At 28.7% G+C, this 22,842-nt stretch overlaps 1 protein-coding gene across 3 annotated transcripts in view; it reads right to left on the bottom strand.

Annotated features, from left to right (window-relative positions):
* LOC107444069 (adhesion molecule nephrin) overlaps nucleotides 1-22,842 on the bottom strand; it is a 134,039-nt gene that overhangs the window by 15,473 nt on the left and 95,724 nt on the right. For all 3 annotated transcript variants that reach the window (XM_016058142.4, XM_016058141.4, XM_087165680.1), the window contains 8 exons: nucleotides 22,530-22,829; nucleotides 19,698-19,973; nucleotides 18,535-18,819; nucleotides 17,145-17,441; nucleotides 10,734-10,859; nucleotides 9,680-9,704; nucleotides 7,471-7,562; nucleotides 2,050-2,186 (listed from right to left, as the gene is read on the bottom strand). In XM_016058142.4, coding sequence (XP_015913628.2) covers nucleotides 2,050-2,186; nucleotides 7,471-7,562; nucleotides 9,680-9,704; nucleotides 10,734-10,859; nucleotides 17,145-17,441; nucleotides 18,535-18,819; nucleotides 19,698-19,973; nucleotides 22,530-22,829 — 1,538 coding nt within the window. The remainder of the gene's footprint in view (nucleotides 1-2,049; nucleotides 2,187-7,470; nucleotides 7,563-9,679; nucleotides 9,705-10,733; nucleotides 10,860-17,144; nucleotides 17,442-18,534; nucleotides 18,820-19,697; nucleotides 19,974-22,529; nucleotides 22,830-22,842) is intronic.

The following is a 22,842-nucleotide window of genomic DNA, read 5'->3' as shown; positions in this document are numbered from 1 at the left end:
AATTTATTTTACGGCAAAAAATACCGGCGCGCTGAATGCAGGTACTTTTCACCATAATTTGATTTGGATTTTTTTACTGTGAAGTGAAGTAAAATTAATCGTATAACTTTTAACCTATCAATATTATTTAAATAAAGATAAATTATACTTTGTGCAATGTATGAATGAAGAAAAACAACGTGAGTAATGCATTGGTATTGGAGCAAAGGTAGACCAACTGTAGTTTCGGTGCCATGAGCAAGTACCATTTTCTGTTTTTGAAAGCACAATTTTGAATTTCGTTACTAAACAGAGCTCTTGTTTAAAAAGATATTGTCCCTGTTTCAAGTAAATTCAAATTGTAAGCCAAATCTCATCTCGAAGTTAATGATAGCTTCTGTTACTCATGCTTAACGTAGAACTAAATTTTTATAAATAGTTCCCAGTTTTTCTCATCTCCGCATTGACTCTATAACTGCTTTGAAGATATTCATATCTCTTTTTATTTTGATAACATAATAAATGTGCATCTTTGTTTGTTTTAATATCAGATAATCTTTGATAATAAAATCACATTTACTCTATTTTTGATAATTATTCTATATTGGCAATTACTCTAGTTTGGTTTGTAGTATTAATTTTTGGTATGTCAGTACATTAATTATTGTAATAATTTTGGTATTAAAACCATATGTTGTGACTACATTTCAATGATGGAATAATTTTGGAAGAAGAGTTTGAAAAAAATTAACGTTAGTATTTTAATAATATCATATTCTACATATAACATTTTGTTTTTGAATCTTCCATTTTTCTTATTTCCCCACCCCCTTTTAGATATTAAACATAGAATCATAAAGTATTTAAATGTTTTTTATATTGGTCATAATCTTTAAATTTTTGTACACGGAGTTACAACAGTAAAATTAAAACTACAACAGTACTCAACTTATATGATGAGGTATTTTAAGGAAGTATTTTCTCAATTCTGTAGTAAAGCAAAGGATTATCTAGCATTTACAGTGCTAGCCAATTCTTAATAACCATTGTTTACTTCCTTTAATTTCAAGAATGCAGCAGCAATTTCTTAAAAAGAATGTTTTTAAAATGCATGAGTTGTTAAAATGTATGATACATTAAAATGTATGACTCATGATTAGATGATTTATGTTATTTTATAACAGACGTACAATGATTTGAAAAGACTTTTTTAATAATATAGACTAAATTTATTCATACTATTCAATTGTATCACTTAACGTTCATCATATTATTTGTTGTGCACAATTATGATGCAAAAAATGAATTTATACAGTGCAGGAAGATTTTTCTTTGCACTAATGTTTTGTATAAATGCGTCTGCATAAGTAACAAAACATATTGAATCAATGCTTTGTCTAATAAAATCATCAATAACATGTAGCAGATATCACTAGGTCTTAGGGGTAATATCAAATACTAAAACAATACACTGCGAAATTTTTGGTTGAATGTATATGCAGCTTTTTTTTCAAATGTATGGCATAAAAAAAACTGACAGGGCAACCAATTATTCATTTTTATAGGAGTCGAATCATAATATCTTGCTTAATTAACTACTTGTCATTGATACATCTTTGCAGAAAACTGAATAGTTTTAAAAATCAGGTTAAATACAATTAAAAAAACTGTTCATGACGTCTCAGGTAATGAAAGTAAATGTAGTTTTAATCTTGGCATATTTTTAGAAAAAATCAAGGAAATGACTGAAAATTCATTTTCCTTAAAATTTAAATAAAGATTTAAATTTTCAATCTCTATTTAGGTTAAATTTATAATACCTAATATACCTATGTGTTATAAAAGATATTAATTACCAAGATTTAAAAAAAAAATCTACTGTTTTTTCCAACATGAAGTAATGGGAAAAAAACGAATCCTATAAATGGGGTCAGTTATGTATATAGATCTAACTATCATGCTAAACCCATTCATGCTCAATTATGTATCTTACTCGCAAAACTAAATAATGTCAACATTCTTTTATTATTAACATAATCTATACCGAGTCGCAAAGTAAATGAGACTCACCGCATGTATCCCAGGTCCCTCTGGATAAGAGAATGCATCATATTCTCGGTACTTTCTGGAGCTTGGATCACTTTGAGCAGAAGATGGATTGATTCCTTGCTCCACTTCTATCACATTGATTAGAGAGCTAGAACGTTCTGAAAGAAAATATCGTATAAACATGAGTTTTTATTCAAAAGCAACAAGACAATTTCTTAAATGTGTAAATAAAATTTATGCAGTATATTTTAAGATAAATTTTATATAAATGAACATAATATCTGGAAAAATAACTAAGACTATCCCAATTCGATTCTTAAAAAATACACTCACTATTCCATTTAGTAATTTTTGTGAGCAAAAAAATGGAAAAGTTTCTATTTTTAACTTCTTTAAACTATTTTATTGATATTAATAATTTAAAACAAATGTTTAGATTTGGTAATTCAATTTTTTATGGTGATTAGTATTCAAAATCTTTTTTTTGTAAAATGAGTTGTGAAATATCAAACATTCTTCTTGATTGTTCTTCGTTATTTGTGGACAATTCATTCCTTTACTTTTGCTTTCACCTTATACAACGGAGAATGATAAAAAATTTGGAAGTAAAAATTTCGAGAGAAATAATTTTTTTTATTTAATTCTTTGGTGATAATAGATATACGGTCACTGTTCAAAGCAATATTGAAAACCAAAATAAAGAAAAAGCCCTTTCATCTCCTCAAATTTCAACCCGTAGTTGTATTTCTGGAGGCTGCAGAAATTCTTGGATGATGTTTTTCAATAAGAGTTTAACAGTTAATAAATTTCTAATTATTTTTTGACTTTATACTCTTATAGCGTTTTCCTCTGCTTATTCATCTTTATAAATTTCAAAGTATCACAATTTCAGAGCTGCAAAGCGTGTTGTAATATAAAGTTAAACACTTTAAATTGTGGCAACAGTGTCATTTACGAGTTATTAATATCGAACAATTACTTATTTCCCTTTAAATATAAAATAAGCTATTTCACTTAAAACAGTTTAATTACTATTAAACGAAAATTATTCAAATTATAATTAGTATTACGTTATGTTACTATTTAAAGAAAATTACTACACTATGTAATTCTCTTAATGCGAAATATTTTATTCTCCTGTTACTGTTTTTATTTTTAACAATCCAATTTTTAGTTCAAAATTCAGCAGATTTTAGCAAATCATATTATAAAAATATGTATTTTAGACACTGGATGAAATTTTTACTAAACTCATTTTTATTAGAATAATTTTGTTAAAAAATTTGAAAATTGGATTTTGATAATATTAGTGGTGAGGTTAAACATAAGAGCAGAAAACTATAAAGATTTGTTTAAGCGAAGAATGAAGAAATATATTTTGAAATGCAGTTTTAAAAAAGTGGAATACCGATTTAATTTTATTAATGGCGAAATAAAATAACGAAAGAAAATGTATTTGCAAATAACCTGCAAAATATTTTTGTTGTTATTGGTACGAAAACTTTATTTATTTTAATATAATATTAGAACATTGGTGGTCGTAAACCCAAAGATTGGGTCGACTGTTCAACGGCGGTCATAAAATAAAATAAAATATAATATTAGAAATTTGTGTAAATTATTTAACTTTATCCATCATAGCATCCATCTTGAATGCTAGAACTCTCACTATCTCACTATATATATATATATATATATATATATATATATATATATATATATATATATATATATATATATATATATATATATATATATATATATATATATATATATATATATATATATATATATATATATATATATATATATAAAATCATTAAAGAACAAATTTTTTAGGACCCACTGCAGTGATTTCCGTAATTTTAATAACAAGTTAATAGCAAATGTGTTTCCTAATGATAAGCAGTTTTTAAACAAAAAAGTTCATTTAAATTCTACATGCCAATTTTAATAGAAAAATCGTTAGAATTCCTCCAACCCTGCAGGTTGCAAAAATATTCTAAAAGATTAAAAAATTCAATTCGAACTACAAGGAGAGAAATATTCTAGTAGAATTACCGTGAAGTATGGTAATTACATTTTTGATTAGGAAAAGCATAATTCTGGTTCATAAAACAAAAAACTACTCAAAGTAAATCATTCATTTCGTTATTTATGCGTTCCTATGGTAACGGCTTACCGGAAATTTTGGTTTTCAAAATTATTGTTCGTATTAACACACATTTAGTTAAAAATACGCAACTGAAAAGTAAATTCGATCGAATACAGGGATTTTGTACCATGCTCTGAAGTACCAAATTCAAAACATTCAAAGCAATTTAAAATAATACTTCCAATGGAGCGTACTATTCGTATGTAATTGTCTTGTTTTTATTCTTTTGTATTTGCTTTTGTATTTATTTTATATTTAATATTTCGTATTGTATTCTCTTTCCGGACTTTAGCAAATCCTTTGAGGCACAGATAGAGCAGTTTTAGACTTCTATCATGCTTTCTCGATAGAAAAGATTTTGTTTTTATGACTTCCGGAGCTGGTACCCCCTGAAGACATCAGTTTCGCCTGTCATATTTATCCATTTTTTTCATATTTCAATTATAAAATTACCATATTTACCCACATTTACCAATTTTAACATAGATTATTAACCACGTTTTACAATTAACCATTCCAAAACTATTACCAAGTAGTACCGTTATTCTAGTAGTAATGTTCATACTTTTTCCACAGTGAAGATTAACAAAATGAATTGATTCAGAAGACTGTTAAGGAAATAAAGTCAAATCATGCCATTTCGTTATAATCAGGATAAAGATAGCAGCAAAACTTTTTTGAACTGAGTTTTAAAACTCGTTCAATATATATAATAATGCTTTTTATGGAATAATGTGCTATTTTTAATTTTTTTTATTTCCTATCAGGTTATATCTTAAAGATAGCTAGACAGCGATCAATACATATTGAACTTATCATCAAAGCATATCGCCACTTTTAAAAAAAATGGTTCAATGTTCTTTTTTAAATACTTAAATTCCTAGTCAGTTTTATAAAGCAACTCCGGTATATATCAACTCAATATTAATCTTTAGAAGAAACACTCTGAAAAGTACACCTACGCATCTATTTAATTCGCCATTCTTTATATCCATGATCAAAAAAAATCTTCTATAAAAACAAATATTTAATTTTAAATTACTTTGATTTAGATGATGTTAAATAATCCACTTTAACTCTATTTAGATTGCCTAAGGAAACTAATTTTTAAATAAGAAGAATATTATTATGATACCTAAAATATCTATTAACAATTTCAATTTCATTACAATGCTTATCTTTTCACAAAACCATTTAGATTTGCATATTTAATTAAGTTTTGTTTGTCAAAAGACTGAATATTAATTGGTTTAGGTTGGAGTATTTACCTTATTTCTCGTCAAACATTAGCACCATTATGATAACACTGCCATATATTTAGGTATCTCTAGAATAATCTAATAATCACTAATTGTCCTAGTGAGTATAAGAACGAACTAAGGTTGTGTTGAATTTCTGTGTATCTTTCTCTAAGCGAACACTACCGAGTATGAATTAGATAATTCGATTTTATAATTACCTCCTATTGATAAATATAGCAGTTTATTCGATTAATAATCGCAAGGAAATTTGCTGAAATTGAAAAGGAAATGTGTGCTTTTATTTGACTTTCAATTTTCAAATATTTGAAAACTCCAGGGTGAAATGTGATAGTCCATAATTTTGCGATTCAGAGAAAAGCACATTTACAGTGTTATGAAATTTATTTATTATTACATATTTGAAGTATATTTAAACATTCCAGCATCAAAAAAAATCATTTTATTTAGCTATTTCTAAATATTATTTGAGTATAATCAGAACATGATTATTTATAGCAGGGGATAGTAAGTTTTGTGTTGTTATCACTTTTGACCTCATATGATTTAGTTTTTGGTTATTACTCAGAACACAAATTCTTCACACTTTTACGTTATAATTTTTATGAATGGATTTGTCATAAGAAAAAGTAGTCAAAGGTACAATATATTGGGGTATTTGAACCATTATTAAGTTACTAATTCGATGATTCTCATTTTTAAATCTTTCCTTTCAGATATGTTAGTTAATTGAATTTGGATGTTCAAGAAATAAAATAAAAAATTTGTCAAGTTGTTCGAACAAGCTAAAACAATACTAGATTAAACAAGATAATATTATTATAAGAACCTAATTATATTTCACCGGAATATTTCAAAAATGTATAGTTAAGTACGTAAAATTTTTTACGTATTCTGATTACGAGGACACGTATTTGTAGTGGACATGGGCGTATTGAGGTATTACTCCCTTCATATACCTTCAAAATATGATAACTTCTAAGCAAATACATTTCAGCCGTGGTGGCTCAGGGGTAAGAGCGTCAATGAGGTGAATTGGGTTCGAATCCCATATCTGGGATTCGTCAAATCATAGGTTAGAGTTCCTTTGCCGTCAGGCTAAACATAGTAAGTTTTCGTGTTTTTGCTCTACATGTAACGCAAATATGGGTTAGTATCATCAAATAGTCCTCCACAATGGCAAATTACACCCAATACTTACTCCAGGATATCCCTTGTCTTTTGGAATGAGTTCAAAATTCCAAGCCACCGGAGTTGAAAATTAGCAGTCGTAAACTCAAAATTGGATCTGCTGTTCAACGGCAGTCATTAATTAAATAAATAAACGAATAATTTTATCGACGAGGTATCAATTTAATTTGATACAATATAAAAATAAGCACATAGGAAGGAATACTTCACTCATCATGGTGGGATCGCTTAAGATATCTAATTTCAACCCTCTCTTCCCCTCAATATATTCAAGATGGTTGCTAAAGCTAATAGGAGACAAACTTCTAGCACTTATATTGGACGTAAATAAATTCCAACTTTTAAATAAATTTCGAGAATTCCCTTAATTATTACTGTTAATTTTTTACTCAAACGGGCTTAAGCATATTTCCGAAACACTTTAAAATAAATTAAGATTTCCTGAATAACATCGCAATTATTTTTTATTGAATGAATCTATCATGCTTAATTCGAAAAACTTAGTGGTAGATATTTGCAAGATAAGTCATTTTAATGAGTTTAGTAGCATTATGCCGGAAAATATAGTGACGGCAAAAGCTACGTACTTAATATTTTTCGTTTTAAAACATTTTTTTAAATTACCTGGCAGAAAAAAAATAATTGATTTGTATACAACTCAAACTAATAACTTAAAAATCCTTCTCAGATTCGTTTTAAAAAAGTCACAACCTGCTACCTTCCTCTACTAAGCTCTCTTCAAATCTTTTCGCATTATCTTTTTTTTTCTTTTACATTTGTTTCATCTCAACGGTATATTATTTCTCAAAAATTTAAATGAAAAGTTTAATGTTTTACCTCTGTAGAAACTTTTTTCTGGGATAATGTCTGGTCCATAGCTACTGGCAACGCATGGCTCTTTGCACTCTTTGCTCAACTGTGGATCAGATCTGAAACGTTATAAATACATGTTATACATATAAATAAAATTATTGATTTAATTTTTATATTAATGCTTAAATAGCTCATGCTGTTGAACATGCACTGTTAGAAATTTCTCGTAAAAAATAATTAAATAACAATTTATTTAATTGTTATTTTGTCATATTTAAATAAAATAGTCAAATAACCGTAAACAAGCTGGTAATAAATCTGTCAGCTGTGGGAAAAACCGTTCATTTACTGCTTTCACCTAATACGGTAAAACAACCAGAATTTTATTGCACCAACTAAGCAACACTAATGAAGGCATTAAGTTCAGGGCTCGAAAAAACTCAGAAATTTTACCCGTCTCCTAGGACGACTTGTCCAACAATGTACCCGTCCCCCATTGAAACTAACCCGTAGCTTCTGAATAAATAAAAATATAATTTTCCCTTATTTATTGCAAACATTTATATAAATTGCACAATGAATTAGTAGTTACTAGGATTACAAATACTAGGATTACATTATACAGTAATAAAAGAAATACTAGGTTACTAATAGTAACCTACTGTTTCTGCGATGAAATAATTTATTTCTTTTATGAAATAATTTAAATGACAAAGGTCAAATTATCTAGAATGTCAATTCATCCGAGGGTACAGCTTTTTTAAATGAATCAAATAAGACGTTTGCCAGTTCCACAATCAAGCCAATGATTTACAGAGGTTTCTGCACAGAAATCTTAAAGGGGTTTTCCATTTAGGTAGACGTTCATAATTGCGTTTAACGCTTCTTGTTTAAGGCCAGTACGTAGTGTTTTTTTTTTTTTTTGTAAGTTCATTGCTGAAAAGCCCCTTTCAACCACTGCAGTACTCCCGGACAGAGAAAACATCAAACATCAACTCCACCATGCGCAGTATCTTGCTGTATTGAGGGTCATTCTGCTGTATTAGGTTTTATAAATATCTTAGGCTCGGAGGAATGAAGTTCTCTGGTGCTTAACGATGTTATGTATCTTAAATTTTAATGACACCCATTCTTGAGAAAAATTTTCTTTATCTACTCCTTCAAAAAAGATTGTAAGGTAACAAAAATTGAAAATGTATCACGAACTTTTACGGGAAAATGGCCGTCCGCACTGACGTCGGATTCGAGAAATTCGTTGTCCGCTGGGAATTTTTGACCGCGAGGACGGGCGGTTTTTCGAGCCCTGATTAAGTTCCTTGCAATTGCGTGTATATTATAGTCGAAAGGGCAAATCTGGCAGTCTCATGACCGACAGAATTGGGGTTCGAGTTCCAGAACTGACACCACCAATTTTGTCTCCATTATCGTCACATGAAGAGTTATCAGTGTCCTGCTTTCCCCTATTTGCGACACTGCGTTATTAGATTACGAGAAACTCATTGAACCATAGACAGCAGTCACATAAGGCTGCTAATTTGTCTCCAATATCCAGTTCAGTCCCGATTTTATGGTTTTGAAATCATGCTAGTTGTAAATGGTTAAAAGAAAACAAATAATTTTGTATTCATAGTTTTAAGCCATACTAGTTGCAAACAGTTTCAAAATTGCGAAGATAAAACATGTTCTTTACCGTAGACTATACAGTAAATTTAATGCTGCTGGTTATTTCACCCTACTTTTAGAATGAACATTCTAACAGTGTACAAGTGCATCATTTGAAAATTCAACAACACATACATTATCCAACCTCTTTCAATAATCGATATTCCATAATCCAATGGCAAATGATTAATAGATCAAAAAAGAAAAAAAAATGCATAAAATGTGACTAGTGCAATTCCCTCACTTATCGTCTTGCTTTTCATTATCTCTCAGCAACTGTAGTTCCTCGAAGAGCATTACAGTGGCTTATTTGATTTATGTAATTCTGTATAAGTACTAAGAATGTTTTGATCCTTGCTCAATCTATTTAAATTTAAGTCTGAATATTTCAATGCCCTTCTTACTACTTTAATTATTCCACAGTTTCTTGTTAAGTTATATGTATTCTGAAATCATAAAATTTAATTGGGCTTCATTTCATAAACACGACTATTTAAATAAATGAAAAAAAATATTGAAACTATTTATCGTTAAAAAATATATGAAAATAATATTTAAAGAAGTAACTTACTTTTCTTCATCTGGATAAGCTCTTCCTAGAATTTCGAAATAGGAAAATTAGTTTCGTTTAAATTATAACAAGTTAAATATTGATTATGATGGTTACAAAAAAAATTACATACTGTGCAAATGTATAAATTCAAATTGTTTTAATAATTGGCAAATTTTAATTTTAAAATTTAGCCACGAAATTTATAATTGCCTCTAAAAAGTAAATTAATTTTTTTTCAGTTGAATTCCATTTATTACAGAAATAGGTATATTTGTAGTTATATTTGTACGTACAACATTTGGATAACAGGTTTAGTACAAAAATTCGATTACATTTACTCAGTAACTCTTAATTTCAGCTAAATAATTACGATAACAAAAAATATTAGAAAAAAAGCACTGTCTTATTTACGAAAATAAATATATTTACATTTGACAGAATTAAACTTCTCTTCTATTTATTTTCTCGAAACAGAAACATGTAACTCTTTCTACGTAAGCTTAAGTCTGTACGCATGTGCGCTAATAACGAGATTAGGAGTAACGATTTGAACGATGTTTTATTTCTGCAATTCGTTTTTTTTTTTTTTTTGTGGGCAGGGGGTGTAAGCAATCACCACTGCGCTGCGTCATGTAGCTTGGGTGCAGTATCAGAGATCCAAAATTTCATTACTACAGATTAAACTTTACATAACATCCCCTGAATGACGTCAACATGGCATTATTTTAAGCAAGAAATTATTCCTTGGGCTGCTCTAGCATGCTGCCTGCCCTTCCAGGTTATTATAAGTCTCTATATTAATGTAGCTCTTCAGCAGAGTACTCAATCATATTTTCCAACTAACACAGGCTCTTTCTGTAAAATAAAGGTTTCAAAAAGTTCTTCCATTAAAAAATTCCGATGACTATTGAAAATAAAATTTCGTAACAGATATGATTTATTGAAACATTTTAAAATAGTTTGAATTAAGCTAAAAATGCAAAATTTAACTTAAGAAGTTATAATTTTGGTTTTCGTTTAAATTTACGTATATTATAGTTATAATTCAATGGCTAAATCCATACGAGCTCACCTTTCTTCGATCTCTTCTTGCGTTGCAGACACACAAGTAACGTTACAGTAGCGGCGAGAAGAATTAAAACTGCAAGAGCTCCAATAAGAACACCAACTAAGGCTTCCAGAGCTCCCGAATCTTCTTCTGTAAAGTAATATATTTAAAAATGCTACAAACACTAAGCTAAATGAATACTGAAATTTAAATATATATAATCCGTAAAATTTATTTAAAGGCTTCAATATATATGAGATAATGTTATTTATGGCAACATTCCTGGAAATTTGGTTATAAAAAGTAATGGGGGCATCCTTAGTGGGGTGCGACAACATTTCTTGGTTTTGTGTTGTTATGCAATTTTTAGCTTGTATGATGAGACTTACTTCTTTTTACAGCTGGGACCAGAAATTTCGTTACACGCTGTTGATCCGTTAATATTTATTTATATGTAATACTAAATTTCAGCATAAATACGTTGAAAATATATTGTTTTCATATACTTCAGAAAATCTATTTCACTTAAGGTGACAAGGGACTTTCAAAGAAGCAAAAATTTGTCAAAAAATCGATATTTTACATTTCATATTTTTGAAATTTAGGCATTCAACTGAACATTTTTTTAAAAAAAATTTCTGGAATAAGAGCAAAATTGATGAAATTATGGCCATTTCAGTTTTGACCACGCCCCTTTTTTTGTCTGCAGGTAACTGTTAAAATTAGTTTAGTTTAAAATTAATTTAAAATTAGATAAATATTTTGTTAGTTTTTTTAAAAAAGTTTAAAGTATATAATTATTAAACTAGTTCATTAGACAATATTTATAGGTATTTATATTAAAAACAAGAAATATTTGTTCAGATGTAAAATTTGCAATGAAAAAGTACTAAAAGTCATTTTTCTCAAAATGTCTTTTTTGAGAAAATTACAATTTTCAAACTGTTCCAGCGTAATGAATTTTCATTCTATTGACCTGAGAATTTAATGCTATATATTTATGAATATTATTAACATTTTGTTGGAAAAGTTTTTTGAATTAAGTGAATAGTATTTTTTTATACATGATATTTTATAGAGGTATCATAATTTTTTCCTAAAAATGTAGGTTTTTTACTGTTTTTTTAATGTTATTTGTTTCTATAATAAAAAATAAAAAAAGTACTTCCAACAATTTTTTCAATATTACCTAATATGTAATATTTAAAAAGAATTTTGTCATTTTGACAAAATTTCAGACGCGAGGAGTAATATAAAAAAACATAAAAAATTGAAAAATTTAATTTTTTAATTTCTTAAATTTTGAAATATTTTTTTGAAATTTTGTATAAAAGTTGTTTTTAGCAATATAAATGTATCCTGAAAATTTCAAGCAAATCCCTTTATAATTTCAAAAAAAAAATTTGAAAGCCCTTTGTCGCCTTAACAATAGTGGTAATTTTTTGTTAATTCAGTCATTTTCGATAGAAGGGGAATTTTTACAAGAATGAAATTTGAAATAAATATGTTTCTCCATTGTAGGAAAGATGTAGAGAAATGTAATGATATTTTTCAAATTGTCAAAAAAAAATTTTTTTTGGAGAAAAAATAAAATCTTTGCGCCAAATGGTGTAAATTCTATCCTTAAACTTAAAAAGAAGCATTATTACAGAGGAAACAATCAATTCGATGTAAAATTGCACGTTCTAAAAAAGTGTTGCTTATCACTATACTACCTCAAGCCTCTTATTACGTTAAACCATAAAATGTCCATAAATTTTGAAACTGTGATCACTGAAATTAATATGACAAAAAAAGGTCCACTCTTGTTTTGTTTTTATGTCATAAAAAGTCTTATAATAATGCAATTTACATTAAAACAAAAATTGTGTAACGAGGCAATAAAAAAATGGAAAATATGTAAAAAACAATAATAATTTTTAAAACGTTTTATCTCTGATTCAGATTATAAAAACAAAGAAATCCCTATAACAAGAATAAGTAGAAAATTCCTGTTCAAATCGAAAACATGACGTCTGAACTTTATATGAAGAAAAGCATGACGTAAAAGTTTTAGTTTCATTTCTCAAAGGAGTGTCTGCAACAATCATACTCTCCATTCAGCTTGAAAACTCATAATTTTTCTTCGTCTCGAGGGTCATCGCTGTATGTATGAAAGTTTTTCGTCTCGAAAAGTTCAAGAAACGAGAGTCTCAAACATGATAAATTTAAGAGAAGATCACTCTAAAACTAAATCCCCGAGGACTATCACAGAATTGGTGTGTCTTTTTTAGATACGATATTAGAGTTCGAAACATAAGAAAAGCATAACTATTGATAATGTTTTATTAGTGTATTAACCTTAAAAATGAGAGAAATATTTTAATAATTAAATAAAGATGGATAATATATTTTTTTAATTATGAATTAGAGAGACCTCATTACATAGAGGTACTAATTTTTTTAAGTGGACAATATTTTCTTGTGGGATTTTTGATGTTTTTTGTTGTCATCTTGTAAAGTAAGATCTTACTCGTAAAGGTGAAATCTTTTCTTTTTTTCTCGTAAAATTGTTTGCAGATGCAAAATGTATTTGTAAATTTTAGTATAGTTATTTTTTTTTAAGTTTGGAAACAGTGTTTAAATTGTCTGTTTCTTTATCCTTTCTTTTTTTTGCTGTGTTTAGTTAAGTCAGTTTTTATATTTAAAAGCAGTTGCATTTATTGTTGTAAAAGTATTGGTTTACAAATGAAAAATGTCACACTTTTTTTAAGAATAAAAAAAAATATATATATATATACTGCTGCATGAATAAGAAATTCTAAAGATGACTTGAAGTGCAAAAAAAAAAGTTGGAGTTGGAAGTCTTTTGGAAATATTTACAAATTTATAGTGAAAGTCGTCTTATTATTTTAATGCTTTAAAAAACATTTACACGTATTTTTTCAAGTTGTTAGCAAGTGACATAAATAGAACAGCTAAAAAAGTTAAAAAACACTAGAAGAAGTGAACCAAATAGCTACGGGTAACTTTAGATCAGAATATAGAAAAAAATTTAAAAAAAGTAAATCCTTAAGATATGTGAAATCTAAAGAAAACAAAACTTGACGAAATCAAGAATTTTGCAATCCTCGATTCTAAATAATATTTTTAGTAAAAAAAATATTTGCTCATGATGTTAAGAAAATTTTGTTATCTACGTAAATAATCAGTTCATCTTTTTGTGCACTGAAGTTATATAAACTGAAATGTATTAAAAAAATAATGTTGGTCATAATTTTTACACTGCAATTTAATTTTTATGAAATAGTTTAAATTTCAATTCGAAACTTTTTGTCAGCAAGATGTACAATACAAATTCAAAAACGATGGTGTGAGTCGTGTTAAACTATTGTCAGGAAAATGAGAATTTTAAACAAAGTTAATGATGCTAATTTATCCAAATAAACATCACAAATAAGAGAATAGTGTGAGTGTTTAGTCATTCCTGAGTAAAAGTATCATCGTTGTTTTGCAAAAGTCACGTAACTAAAAATAAAAAATAATTAAAGAAAAAAAATGAGCATGCTAATTAGCAACAGACTGTGTTAGAGAAACATCCTTTTAACAGAGCATAAATATTGCAACGTCTTTTTTTACAGCCTTTTGAAGAATAAAAGGATTTTGAAATAATAGAAGGAATATTATAAAGTATAATAATGAAATTCCGTGCTTTCGAAATAAAGATGCTTCTTTTGGAGGAAATTGAATAACGCCAAGCTGATTAATTTTGAATTTTATAGCTTTTCTCTATTGTTAACAAAAATAACTCATATTGTTAAGGAAATGGTAAATATTAATTGAGTACGTACATAGTTTTTAAAACAAGTGATTTATATTTAATTGGTTAAATTAAATATAAATCGATTAGTTATTAAATGTAAAATTGATTGGTTATTGCTTATAAAAAACGCATATTTCTCACTATATTTATATGAGCATATATTTTTGCTTTCATAATAAATTTTTATTTAATTGACTATGTGTCATAAAGATTTCATTTTGTTATCCCTTTCTGGCGTATGTGATATTACTTTAAAAACTTTAATCATTTATTAACAAGATATTTTATTCGGTTATTTTTGCACCAAGAAGTAAAAGAAATTATTAATAAAAAATCAATAGGCTTAGCCATTTTTTTTCCTTTTTCATTTAAAATAAAAATATCCATGCGTGCTCTCAGATAAGAAAAAATAACTGAAAGATATCAGCGTGATAAAAGAAATTTAAGCTTCCTACATCTTTTTCTCTCATACTAAGAACAGACAAAGAAAAAACATTTTTGCGTCTGGATATCTAAGATATTGTTAACACAATGGGAGCCAAAGAAAAATCTTCTGTTTAAAATAAAACTTTTTTTTTCTGGATTTTGAATCAATAGCTTGATGTTAAATTCGATCGTTCACCGTATAATGCTCACGCAAGAAAACATTAAAAGAAATTACATTTCTTTCCCTCTTTTTTGGTCATTACCTTTCCGTTTCCTTTTTAGAAAAAAATGACTCTAATTTGGTGGTGTAAGACTCAAATTGGAGAGGGCGTAAGTAGTGAGAAGGATAAAAAATCTTGAAAAGGTTGATATTGAGAAAAATTATTTCAAGTAATTGCATCGACTCTTATTTGTGTGCATTTTCCCTCTTTTAAAAAAAAAAAAATTTAGTCAATATACTAGTCAAATAACCAGAAACATTTTTTCAGATAATATGTGTTGCTGAAAAAGTTTTGCAACCATTATTACACAGACGTATAGTTAATATTTTTTTGGCATAGTAGTTTGGGATTAAAGTTGCAAGTGGATATCAACAAAAACTCTGAATTCTCTAATGCTTATACCTAATTATGGAATAAGTTAATAAATCCAATAACTGATAAAGTTATGTTTATCTTTTTTGCATTTGAAATAAATTAATTTTATGGTTTTTAATATCAATTTGAACTGATTTTTACACAAATTAAAAAAAAATGATTCTAAGATAAAAAGAAAATATTTAGTAAATATTGATTCGCTAAATTCACTTAACGTGAGTAAACAATTATCCTGCCTTAATAAGGAAATTGATCTAATAGACTGATAAATTCAATAATTGATAATGCTATATTTATCTTTTCTCATTTGAATAAAGTATTTTTCTGGTATTTAAAATTAATTTTAACTGATTTTGTAGAGAAATTATAAAGAAATATCACTAAGATAAAATTTGAAAAAAAAAAGGAAATATTTAGTAACTATTGATACGCTAAGTTTACTTAACATAAATAAACAGTTATACTGCATGAAAATGAAAATTGAAATCTGTAGTAGGTTGATTATAGTTTTACTATTATGAGGTCTGAATTTCAATACTCAAGCCAATCTTACATTTATTTAACTTATTATAACCAAACTCTGAATGGTTTTATATTACGCGCAATTTAGTTTTCGTTCTCCTTTCAAACTGATATTTTCTCTAAAAGATCGAATTAAAATTCTCTAGGTCGATTCTCTAGCTCACAGGTTAAGACAATAATTACTAGAAAATGTAAAATTGAAATAAGAATAAAACAATTAATATAAATAGCACAAACAGTCAGTTCATAATGAGGAAACAACTTTAGCGTAGGACAACATTTCCCGTCGCGGGCGGCTATACAATTTTTAATGGTCATGATGTAAATTACTCCTCGCACTACCACCAAATACGAGTCTCGAATTCAGAATCTTCCTGTAGAAAGATTTTTGTAGGCAAACATATCACATTAAAGGTAGAAAAATTCAATTGAAATATTTTAAAAATGCCCGAAATTTCTTGTCCAATGTGGATTTTTATTTATTTATTTAATAACAGTCGTTGAACAGCAGACCCAATTTTGAGTTCGCGACTATCAATGTTCATATTCGTCTCCTTCAAATTTTGAATCCAATTCAGGAGAAAACTGAACTCCTGGATTGAGAATGCCTCTGTGGAGGACTTTTTGATGGAACTAACCAGCGTCGCGTTACATAGAGAGAAAAAAGAGGAAAACAACCCAAAGTTAACCTGACGGCAAGGGTGGTTTTAACACTCATGATCCATCTATCATTGACATATATCGTCAGCACTGTGATTGGTTCGAGCCGGGATTGGAATCAGTATCGTTAAACCATTGTTCGGTTTCGAAACCGGGTTGCCTCTTTCGGAGGGGAGTGCTCTCTCTCCCTTGAGCCTCCATGGCCCTCCAATGTGTATTTTGAACCGAATACTTCGTAAATTATCACGCGGGTTCCCTCTGATTTTTTTTAAGATGAACAAAAATTTCTGGTAAAATTACAGAACGGTATGGTATGCGAATGTATGGTAAATACCTTATTTATATTAGATATTTGGTGTATTTCCTAACTAGCAACTGTTCTCGTTCTTTTTTATTTTTCTTAAAAAAATTAATAAAGATATCATTTACCTTCTGCTTCATTAGATTCGGTGCTGCTCACATGCATAGTTATCTGCTTGCTTCTTCCTTTGTTGTTGAGAGAGTAAACAATTAGCACCAACGACTCTCTGGAAGGCAGAGAGCAAACAGTAAATTTAGGAGCAGAATGGGCGGTGACGTTGGATAAAAACTTGTCGGAATCAGTTCCAAATATCTCCAACTGGAAAAGTTGAGTGAGCCCTCCATCGTGTCCCATTTCACACTCTAATACTAAACAATGTGTGGTACGGTTGGAAATAAGGCAATTGCGTGGCTCCTCTGGTGGTCCTGTTGGATAAATTAAAGATTTGAATTAGCTTAGTGATAAGAATTTTAATATTTTCAAACATTTAATGTCAAGAACATATTGTTTTATCAAGGGAACATTCTATTTCTAAGCAGATGACCAGAAAAAAAGTTCGTTATCGCTAAACATTGACCGGATTGAAAATTATTAAAGATTTTGTCTCAATTACTTTCGTGAAATTATTATTTTTTTAAGTAAAATATTTTTTTTGCTTTGTTTATTTATTTATGTTTTAAATATTGTTTCATTGAAAAGTTTTATGGTTACATTTCATCATTAACTTTCTAGTAGCCATGCTCTTCATACCAACATGATAGGAAATGAGTGTATTTTAGATACACTAATATAAAATGGAAATTGGGGTCAAAATCATATTCTAGTAAGCTTGCGATTACTACTTACTAATTCAATTACGCGATTCTTAAAAAACCAAACGGAGACATATTTAAATTATTTAGACCAGATACATATTGACTAATAATTTACAAATAAAATAAATAAAATCTCAAACGTTTCTACTGAATCATTGATATTAACAATCTTACAGAACGAAAATCAATATGGAAATAAAAAATTTGACTAAAAATAGGGTATAGAAGAAAAAATAATTGCCAAATTACTGACAATATTTCTCAAACCTTTAGACAATGGCTAAAAAGAGGTCAAAGAAAGATATAAGAATAAAAATAAAGCAAAAGTTTGTCTCTAATTTACTTCCTACGTACACCTGCCTCAGGAAAATAAAAAGTACACATCTTTGTACATATTAAGACATATCTGAATGTTTAGTTTTCTGTTCCTCCTCTTCGTGGAAAATATTGTTTATTCTATTTTCAAAAATTAGAGATAATATGTCATAAATTATAGGCTTTTATCTTTTCATTAGAGAATAATTGATGACATTAATTTTAATTTCAGGAATTGCCCATTTCAAAAAATTGTCTACCTGCAGACAATTAAGATAGCTTCTGAACTGGAACCTGGACTTTTTATCATGATGAAGTACAAATACGTTTTAGCTTTACAATAGTTAGGAAATAATTGATCCAAAAATTTATATTTTAAATTACATACCAGCAGGAATGATCCTAAATGTGCATGGCTCCCTCTGTCTTCCAACTGCGTTACTAGCCCAGCACATCAGAAGTCCATAGTCCTTGGGGGACCTGGGTGATATTGTTGCGACACTATGAGATCCATTGCTAGAATACTGTTCAGTACTAAGTATTTTGGCCCCATCTAATGCCCATGTGAAGGATACTGTAGAAGGACTTGCGTCAACCTCACAAGCAACTGAAACAGACTCAGTTTGCCCGACACCATAAATACTGCTGCGGACCGAAACACAACGAGGAACATCTGTAGATAAAATAAGCTTTGGTTAAGATATTTAAAGCAATCATGAAGTTTTAAAACGCAATATTAACACTGTAATGTGAAACATTGCGAAAAAATAAATTGGAATTTGTTCTTATATTCTATTTTATATGGTGAGCTGAAGTATTTTGGTAAACAAAATTTATTTGTTTATTTAAAGTCTACCAATTATCGATCGGAAAAGAGCGTAATAAATGGCACAGTTTAGTACACATCATGTTGATTGAGGATAATTGCATTAATTTATTTTTAAATTAATATGATTAATTTGAAAACTAAACTTCGTAAATATTTTAGAAAAATGTAGCTCTCGGAAATACAAGGTAAATATTAAGAAACCAGACAAAAATATTTTATTATAATTTGTACATCAGAATATGAATTATTTGTATATACCGATAATTAATTTTGTGTAGTATTATTTGGAGAATAAAAAGGGCAACAGTGGTAAAAATTTAAGAACAACACTAGGCACTCAAGCAATTATTTTTTCATTTAACAAACCAGTTTCATCAATTCATAATTTTAAATATAATACATTGTAATGACACAATAATTGTTCATTCTATTGCAATAAATATTGCATTATAACTTATGCATTGGGAATTGCATCAATATACACAATGATAAATAATATATGGTTTATAATATTAACAGTTAATAGGCAATTCCGAACTTTTTTTATAGACGAAACAACAATTGCAGTGATTATTTTATCATTAAGTTTGATACACATATATATATATATATATATATATATATATATATATATATATATATATATATATATATATGGGGGGGGCATGGGGGGGAGTGTTACATTAGGTAATATTATTTTATCAATGAGCAATTAAACTCACATTGTACTTTGAGCAATACAGGTTCACTGACAGATTTTCCTTCACTGTTGGTGGCTACACATTGATAGCGCCCCTTATGTTCTGAAGTTACATTTGAAATGTGCAATATCCTGCTTCGGGTACTTTTCTTGGATGTGGGACCTAAGGACTGGCTGTCCTTCAGCCACTCCAGCTCTACTATTGGTGGGTTAGCTTGAACAACGCATGTCATATTGATAGAATCACCCTCTTGAATTGCAGATTCCTTATCAACTTTTACTGATAATTGAGGTGGAACTAAAAATAAAAAATAAAAAACTTTATAATTTTCAGAGTAATACAAACAAAAAATATAAGAAACGTTTTAAATACTAAGGTTTATTATTAGGTTATTTATAATAAACTTTATACTTCCTAATTGTTAATGTTATATCTAGTATTCATATATCTAGTATCAATATTATAATGCATGTGAAAAAAAACTTATTTAGCTTTTTATACAGTAAAGCTATTTATAGAAATAGAAGATTCTGACTTTATTTGTGTCGTCGTATCTGAGAATCGAGTAACGAACATATTATACTTCCTTCACTTACGCTAACATCACAAATAAAGACTACTTATTTTTTTTTCTTCCTCTATAGCTGTCAGATTAAGAAAACCAAGCTCAATTTTTACAACGAATGGGATTTGACACATGTAAGCAGATCCGAATGACATCCGGATTTCTACAAAAAAGCAAGGAAAGCTCTGATTGGTCTAAGAAACTAAGTCACCACATTGAGACGCAGCTTGAAATTGAAATATTGAAGTTTTAAACTCTTCCATCAATTGCAAACTGCATCCTAAAAATTTTGCTGCATCCTACTGCCTTATAAAAAAAAAAAAAAATTTAGATCGTTTCGTCCCTCCCCCCTTGGCCTATAACGGCTGCTGAGAAATTGCTTTACAGATCGTTGAGAGCAGTTTTAGACTTAACAAAAAAAAATTTTTCCTCCAGATTTTGCAAAAAAATTTTTGGGGGAAATTTTCCTTTCTATCGAGAGATTTTGTATCTAAGGTGTGAAAAAACGTCGGAGTACGGAATACGGAGGAATGGCCTTTAGTCGAAAGAAAACACCTGTCTGCATAGAAAATACCTGTCAATGTAATTAATGTGCATTTATTATCCTTTTCTTCAAAAGTTGTGGCTATCATAAATAATTACCGATTCAACTGGGATAATTACCCCGTAAGAACGTATGTGTTTTGGAAGATTTACGCTCGCATTCCTTACGATGTTTTTTTTAGTTTTTTATTTATTATTTTTTTAGGGACCATTGACAGCTTTACCTTGTACAGTCTTTAGGTTGAGGGTCATTTCATGGGTCACACTTACTCGGTATTCCCTTCCCAGACACCTCTTTAAAATTTTAAAATTAAAGGCCGCTGTCTGGTTTACACTAGCCCGGTATTTATTACAGTTGATAGTTTTTGAGGTTAATGGTCATTGCAAAGAATTATCAAAACTATACTTTTGCAACTTATTCTAGGAGTGGAATTTGTCACCACCGCTTAGTGATTAAAAATTATAAGAATTCCCAAATTCTAAAATCGAATTTTATTTGCAAAAAAAATGCTGGTATGCATTTTTTATACCCATAAGCATCAGCGAAAAAAAATTTAACTACTTTTATCGAGAGGCAGTGTGAAGATGGATTATAAAACTGAAACATAAATTCCAAACTCCCTATGTAATGATGTGATTATTTTCACCAATCAGAACTTTGCTTGTCTTGGTAGGAAGCTGGATTTTGGGGTGGTTTAGATGTTTATATTTATAGAATAAATTCCAAGACAAGCTAAACGTTCTTTGTGTAATCTCTATTATTAAAATTATTAGTTTATTTTTTAACTACTTTGTGGAATGTTTCATGGTATATATTCCTTATCCTCTAAACTAATAATAAAAACATTCATGAAAACAATTTTTTTTACGCTATTGCATTGATGGGACGAAGTCTTTTCACTACTATCTCTCTGCTTATCGATTGAATGACCAACGCTCTTAGACTAACTAAACATAACATATAGTAACTTTAAAATAGTTTCTAATAAGCATTTTAGCCAATCGCGTTTACCATTATGAAGTAGCTTTTGAACGCTTAACTGCAGTGAAAGTCTCTCGAATATTCTAATACTCATGAACAATGCTACTCAAAATAAATAAAAAAATAATAGTATTTAAATAGGCAGGGAAAGTTTCCCCCCCCCCTAAACATAAGTGTCATATTGAAAAAACTAAAAAACCAACAAGAAAAAGTACTACTAAAAGTAGGTCATTTTGAAACATGCAACATGATTTAAGATAATAATACAGTTAATCAAATAAGATAACTTAAAGACAAAATCGTAACTTTCTTTTCCCTAACTAAATTGAATATTAAAATGCGACTTTTAAAAGTATTAAAATTAAATTTCAGTGCCTTAAGGTTTCAGTGACTTAACTTTAGCGTCTTTTATGATAATTATGAAAATTTTGAAAAAATTGTCAATATGAAAACGAAGTCACAATTATTCTATTATCCGACTTTCAAATAATTGAAAAGTTATTCTAATGCTGTATTGCTTGGATTCATAAGAATTTGCTTGAAAAAAATTAAGAATTATGGATTTTAATGACGTTCTTCTAAATTGATTTTTTTTTCAAAATTGGAGATTTAAGAAATGTTATTTAAGAAAATATATATATATAAAATATATTTGGTCCTTGTGAAAACTATATTCAGTGTTTGAGGGTGTATATGCATGATAATAAAACTTTGCTTGTCAATTATTACGTCACTCATAAAATCTATGTTAAGTAATACTTACAATGAATATCTAATATCCACGTATCCTCCAAAACACTATCTGGTACTTGAGGATTGTCACCCCTACAAGACAAATTTCTCTGATTGTCATGCTTGGTGGGACCAAATAACAGACTGCTAACTGTCAAGTTTTCATCGCGAACAGTACTTTCTGTAATTCGGGAAGTCAATTTCTCTCCATCTAGCCACCAAGAAATTTGAGCAGGAGGCCTTGCACCACTGGCTACGCACACAATTTCCGTAAAACGCTCCACCGATATTGGTCTGTACATGCTTGTAATCCTCACATCGGTAGGTTTCACTGAAAAACAGGA

Source organism: Parasteatoda tepidariorum, chromosome 6 (genome assembly GCF_982258835.1).
Source record: "Parasteatoda tepidariorum strain Cologne lab strain chromosome 6, Ptep-v5.0, whole genome shotgun sequence".
Lineage (NCBI taxonomy): Eukaryota > Metazoa > Arthropoda > Arachnida > Araneae > Theridiidae > Parasteatoda > Parasteatoda tepidariorum.
The sequence above is the reverse complement of the archived record's forward strand: the minus strand, read 5'-3'. Positions and strand labels throughout refer to the sequence as shown.